Here is a 6806-nt window from a genome sequence, read left to right as displayed (position 1 = left end):
TTTGGTCTCTTGAGTATATTTCATAATTACCAAAGTGTTGTCAAGCAACTGAGTATACAATTTATTAGCAGGGAGCTAAGAAAACACAAACAGGAGTTGAGCTCATATCTCCCCTTTGTGCTTTTGAAAAATCTGCCTCTAAAGCAGGGGTGTGGCCACGGCCCAACTAGTTAGCATCCAGGCCCACCGACCCCCAGCCCTAGCTCTGCTCTGGCCCCAGCGCTTGCCCTGCTCCACCCGTCCGCCTGGCGCTCCAGCCGGGGAGCAGGGTTGGGACATGGCGGGCGTTGCCCACCCGCAAGCCCCCGCACCTCGACCCCACTCCCCGGCTGGAGCGCCGGGGGGGCAGCGTGGGACAAGCTCCCATGTCCCACTCCCTGGGTGCGCACCTGGCCCCAAAGGGTCCCTGGTTAGCGTGTCCATCGCCCCCGACAAGGCCAGCTGGAGAGGGTGGTGGGGAAGCGGCCCTGATCCCTCCTGCCCGCCCCTCCCCTGCTCCCTGTCATTGCCCACCCACCCCAAGTTGGGGCCCACCCAAGTATCCTGTCCTGGCTATGCCACTGCTCTAAAGCTATGACTATACAAACTGTGGGTGAGGGGAGGCTGGGAATGGACAACAAAACTAGAAACATATGGTTTTCATGTTTTTTAAATATTTCAAAACAAATGTTCATTATATTTCATAATACCCTTATAGACCCCATGTAAAATAATCCAAAGTATGCATTATAGAAATATGTAAAGCTTAATCATGCAACTAGAGCCACTGACTGCAATGGGACTATTTGCCGAAGTAAAAAATATTCTTGAAAAAATGGTTACATGAGTTAACATAGTTATTTATTAGTAGTTAGTGGTGAGGTTTTTGTTTTATTTTTTTTTTAAACAGAAAGTCCAAATATAATGTTCCTGGTACTGCAGTAAGAGTCAAATATTCTTCATTTGAACTTGAACAGTTTTTCTAGGACAAACTATTTCTACATATTAATACAGCTGTCCTATTGCACTTCAGAAGACTACAGGGTATCACAAAATTGAACAAACAAGCAGAAATTAATTTAATTTTACCTTGAAATATCTTCATCAGCAGTAAGTTCCTGTTCCATCAGTAAAAACACTTGTACCTGAAGGTAAAATTCTATATTTTAAAAAGATTTTATTTTTAATGGACTGTCTCAGGGTAAAGGTCTGCAGCCTGAAAAGGGTTAACAGGTCCTGGCTGGTCACATGGCTGCAGAGGGAAAAGTATAAAAAAAAGCAGCAGCTGGGTCAAAGGAAAGCTAAGGGGAAGACTGTGCTTTCTCCCTTCCAGGCTGGCTAAAGCAGGAAATGCTTCTGGGGAATTACTGCCCAGTTTTTTAGTTGATTTTTGTGAGTGTTTGAAGAATAATACACAAGCCCTGAGAAAAGAGCCTCAACAGGACTGAGATTTGGAGCTTTATTTCCATTCCCTGGCTACTGAAATCACCCATCGGCCTACTTGGCCATATAGGACCAGATTCTCAACGATTGTTCCATCCCTTTTTGCTGCCTGAATAGTGCAGAGAGAAAGTAATCTGGCTGCCACTGTCCAGCTGGCAATTCCCACAGTGGAGGGGATTCTCAACTAGTGTAAAGTCAGAACAAGCTCCTATGCCATCCTCCTGCATTTCCAGAATAGGAGATGTGCCAGGGAAGCAAAGGATATGATGGGAGTGTAGGGAAGCAAGAGTGGAGCCCCAGTACTCTGTGCTAATTCTAAAATGAAATGTGATCTTTCAGGGACTATAGTCAGCTGTATCAAATTAGAGCAACCCCAAGACTGGTCTAATTTATGTCAAGACTATGACAGCTTGGGAATCAAGGAGCTGTAACCAGCCCCCTGACAGCCAATCATCTCTTCCGAACATATCTTGCACAGGGGAGAATTTGTGCTACTTAATATTTAGATCATTGCTATTCTCCAAAGTTATTTTAAACATATTTATTGCAAAATTATATTCTCATAATCTTTAGAACACCTTTTTCTAGCTAATTTACCAGCATTTATTGCAGGGAACAAGAAGATACATAACTTCATTATGCTATCTTTCCTGTCCCTGGGTGCAACCAGGGTTCAGATTAGCCTCCAGCAAAGTTCAGAATTTAATTTAACACCTCAGTGCTGCTCTAATTTAAGCCAACTGGTAATGGCACTTCGAGGGGCCACTCTGCTGACCAAGAATCAATGGATCACAGGGTGCTCTGGCCATCAATGACTTCTATTCCTGAAACATCCCACACAAGAGGAATTCCCGGTTGGCCATTTAAAGGCAGTGCTCTGTCCCATTTGTGCTAGTGGAGAAACAAAAAGGTGACAGAGCAGAGCCAAAGGTCTGGCCGTACAGGCGTCTGGTTACAAAAATATAGCCATAAAGTGCCATCAATCACCACTGATTACCAATATAACAAGTCTTTCAGATCCCTCTACTTGATGTCATCAGCATCAGAAGGGGCTAAATGACTGGTAAGACATCCACAAGGAAGAAGCAAGTGAAAATAGTGAGGAAGCAGGAATGTTGGGGGGAAGCAAGCTTATTTTGACAGGAAGTGAACTGGTATTTAGGGGCAAAGAAGAAATGAACATTGAGGGAGGTGCAAAGTTACTTCAGAATGCAAGTGGGAGCAGGGAATGAACAGAGACTGGAAATTTTCAAAAAAAATATTTTCTGTATGGCTTAACTGATCGCATAAGCCATACAGACATTTTATTTGATTTGAGGAAACAGATGTTATCAAGACTGTGCAAACAAGTCAGCATTCAGTTTAAATGATGACCATTGTACATTTAAATGTACATATCGTAACTATAACTTATTTCCCTGGGGCAACTAAAACAGATGTTCAGGTATAAAGTTACCTATGCACCATCAGTTTTCCAAATCGTGAATGCTAACTACAACTCACCAGTTCAGTGATCATGGTAGGCCAAAGTGAGGTAAGGTGCTGTGGAGACATTCTTAAAAGCAATACTCTGAAAAACAGGAACACTTGAGAGTGAAGGGTGGGCACTTGAGGCAAACGGAGACTTTCTACCAGCCTTTCTGAAACAGAAAGCCAACAAGGATTCCTCAGTTTATAATAATTTTGGTTAGCTTTTTAGTTTTCAAGTCAGTTTATTCTTGTTAGAGTTAAATATATTTTAAAATTAATATAAGTAACGATATTTTATTTCTTTTGTCAATCTCCAAAATAAACTGTGTGAACCAAATATTTATATGACTGCAAAACAAACAAAACACCCCTATTTGTTCTCTATGTTAACTTTCTGCTACATTACATTGTTTATACAAGAGTTTGATTCATTCCAAAGATAAGAACAGATTATAAAGGTGTGACCTCTATTTCTAGCAAAAGATATGTGGTAAGAGCTAGAGTAACTCATGTTTACCATGTTAAAATATTGTACTTTTACTATACTGTATATTACATTGAGAATATTCTGTCCTCAGGCACTTTTTATTTAAACCTGATTACTGTGAGTTCTAGCTCATCGCCTACATTGCAGTATCCAACAAGTAAAGAGGTAGGCTCTCAAGTAGCAAAGGTCCACACTGTCCTCACACAGTTCAGACAAGAAAAACAACCAAATGTCATGAACAGGCCAGACCTACAGCTAGTTACTAGCTGATTGGAAAGGAACTTCAAAATACAAATCAAGGAACAAGTGGACAAGGAAGATTATGGAGCTACCCAATTGGAGGAAGAACCACAGTGTATCATGATAACCTACAAAGACATCATACCAAGAAGGAAGCTGTCCTAACAATCTGCAACACATCAGAGGAGAAAAAAAGAATCATAGAATATCAGGGTTGGAAGGGACCTCAGGAGGTCATCTAGTCCAACCCCCCGCTCAAAGCAGGACCAATCCCCAATTTTTGCCCCAGATCCCTAAATGGCCCCCTCAAGGATTGAACTCACAACCCTGGGTTTAGCAGGCCAACGCTCAAACCACTGAGCTATCCCTCCCCCTACTCCCTACAAAAGAGCCCTCTCCCAAACTCCCTACAAAAGAGTCAACAGGAAGCAATAACAACCTCCTATGTTAATTACTGGACAAACTAACAGAAGAGCAGAATAAACAGCTACAGGAATTTGTAGAACCTGCAATATTTTCATCTAAGCCTACACACACCTACCTAGGTTTCAGAGTAACAGCCGTAAAACCTGGATTTGTGCTGGAAATGGCCCAACTTGATTATCGTACACATTGTAAGGAGAGTGATCACTTTAGATAAGCTATTACCAGCAGGAGAGTGGGATGGGGGGAGGTATTTTTTCATGCTGTGTGTGTATAAAAAGATCTTCTACACTTTCCACAGTATGCATCCGATGAAGTGAGCTGTAGCTCACGAAAGCTTATGCTCAAATAAACTGGTTAGTCTCTAAGGTGCCACAAGTACTCCTTTTCTTTTTACACCTACCTAGCTGAATGTACTGTAGGGTGGGCATGTGAGCCTATGAACCATGTAAGTGAACAGCTTATAGGATGTCCAGGGATATCAACCAATTGATAAGATGACAGATGAATGACATGATGCAGTGGGAAGTTAACTGGCAGTCAACAAGCCTATGTACTCGACTGTCATTTGAAATCCAACCCTGCTCCCATTGAAAGCAGCTGGAATTTTGTCAACAATTTCAATAGAAACAGGATCAGGCCCATAGATTCCATTATGATTTCTATTATGAGTACTGTTAAAAATGAAATTCAGTGATAGTGGCTAATGCATACCAGAGCCCACAACAGATCTACTTTATGACAAAGTTTTCTTCAGCAACAATAACTTTTATTTAAGAAAGAAATTCTGGTAAATAATAATTTCTACTGACCTTGTATATCTGGAAGATATTTCTGGTACTGGTCCACTTCACTGCTAAAAATGGCAAAGGCAAGCCTCTTCAGGAGCAAAGCTCGCTGTTCCAACTCTACATCCCGATTAGCAAATAGATTGAGTGAACTGCTCTGAGCCACAGCCACTCGTGCTAAGAGAGAAAAGGTACTATCTTGAGGCATACTTTTAATAGTAAAAGAAAGGCAACATTTATTTTATCACATGAATACAACCAGAAGTATAAAGACAGTTTTCAAGTCAACTGTGTAATTTGTACATATAAGTAAGATGCTATTTAACCAAAATGAGCATATTTAAGAAACATATATTGAAAGAAAACTGGAAAATATACACATTGCCTTCATGTTACATATAATTGGGACAAATTCTGCTTTGTTATATTGGGGCAAACCTACTTGTAGCAATATAACTGAAAGGAGAATCTGGCTCTGTATCTTTAAATAAATTGTTAATCAGAAATTGTCATTCTGCAGGACTCTATAATCATCTTTTTCCTCAAGTCAGAACATGGTTAATGACATTTTGAGACTGAACATAGTACTAGCTTGATAAACTCTTTCACATAAAGGGTAAAATTCACTGCTGGCACAAGGAGGGACACCTCCATTTATTTCAAAGAAGTTGTGCCCTGGTATGGTAGAGGGGAATTCAGTGTCCTTTTCTCCAAAATGCCAGTAGTTTAAGAAGAAATGTAAATTAAAACACTGCTTTATTCAAACATTTCTTACAAATATCGTTTTACTGGAATTTTCAAGTGGAATTTAAAATCCTGAATAAAAATTTTCCAAGAAATACTTATTTTAGATTTTTTAAATGTCTTTCCTGGAGAAACTGATGTAATGAATTGTACATAAGTTAACATGTATGGAGTAATTTGAAACATAAAATAACATCTAAGCAGTAAGTATTATTATTATACAGGAGTTAGTACTCACTCATCAAATCTCTAAACGTAGTTTTGTCATGTGTCATCAAATTATCCATAATTGCTCTCCAACTAAAAGGAAAGAGGATGATTATATATAATTAATAAAGCAAGACATTTGTATTTTTATTTAAAAAATTTTCTGTTCTTTTAACCAAATTTAAAAATACATACAGGACCAACTTTTCTACAGCAAATTTCAAATTTTCCTTAGAAACTGGCTACACATGCAATTTTAGTACTCTCTTATTCATGTATATGATAGGTTTACAAATACAAAGTCATTTGCACTCAATTTGTGCAAACAAATAAGGTTTGAATATGTGAATTTCATAATCTATGCACAAACGATAAAATCATAATCTGTATGCACCCACACACAGAGAAGTTTTTTTGGCAATATCTGGCTCACATTGCACCGCGTTTTTAATATAACTCAATACATTATATGCTAAACATTTACAATAACAGACAGAAACAAGAAAAATTCTTACTGATTAACGCAAGAAGCATCCATTTGGAAGAAGCTGGAATCCATGAAAAGATCAAAAGCTTCCTTTTTCCATGCTCTCCTTGTATACTGATACCCACTAAGACTGCTCAATAACTGAACACAGGCTCGATAACTGGGTGCATTGTGAGCACTGGAAAGAAAAAACAACTCAACATGAAATCTTTTAAATCACTGCTTTAAAAAAATTATGAATATATACCCAGACTCCTGTGAAAACAATGGTTTTAAAACATCGTATTAATATCACTTTTCATATGTGCCGCAAGAGAGGTTGTTATCCTCTTTGTGGATCAGCCACTAAAAGGGATCTGACTAACACTTTAGCAATAGCTGTACAACTAATTCAGAAGGCAGCAGACTATTGGAGATCAGGAATCCAGCATTCTTATCCCTAGCTCTGACATGAGAATGTGATTAGAGATAGGAAATCCAAAGCATATATACCTAGCACATTAGATCTGAAACAAAATGTGGCTCAGCAGGTAAGACT

The 6806-nt window shown here is 39.3% G+C and overlaps 1 protein-coding gene across 9 annotated transcripts in view; it reads right to left on the bottom strand.

Annotated features, from left to right (window-relative positions):
- The window catches only part of DOP1A (DOP1 leucine zipper like protein A), a 93082-nt gene that overhangs the window by 8798 nt on the left and 77478 nt on the right, over positions 1 to 6806 (bottom strand). For all 9 annotated transcript variants that reach the window (XM_048845129.2, XM_075126550.1, XM_075126551.1 and 6 more), the window contains 5 exons: positions 6297 to 6446; positions 5813 to 5874; positions 4855 to 5007; positions 2926 to 3062; positions 1069 to 1124 (listed from right to left, as the gene is read on the bottom strand). In XM_048845129.2, the coding sequence (XP_048701086.2) occupies positions 1069 to 1124; positions 2926 to 3062; positions 4855 to 5007; positions 5813 to 5874; positions 6297 to 6446 (558 nt within the window). The remainder of the gene's footprint in view (positions 1 to 1068; positions 1125 to 2925; positions 3063 to 4854; positions 5008 to 5812; positions 5875 to 6296; positions 6447 to 6806) is intronic.

The sequence above is a fragment of the Caretta caretta genome, chromosome 3, assembly GCF_965140235.1.
Source record: "Caretta caretta isolate rCarCar2 chromosome 3, rCarCar1.hap1, whole genome shotgun sequence".
Taxonomy (NCBI): domain Eukaryota; kingdom Metazoa; phylum Chordata; order Testudines; family Cheloniidae; genus Caretta; species Caretta caretta.
The sequence above is the reverse complement of the archived record's forward strand: the minus strand, read 5'-3'. Positions and strand labels throughout refer to the sequence as shown.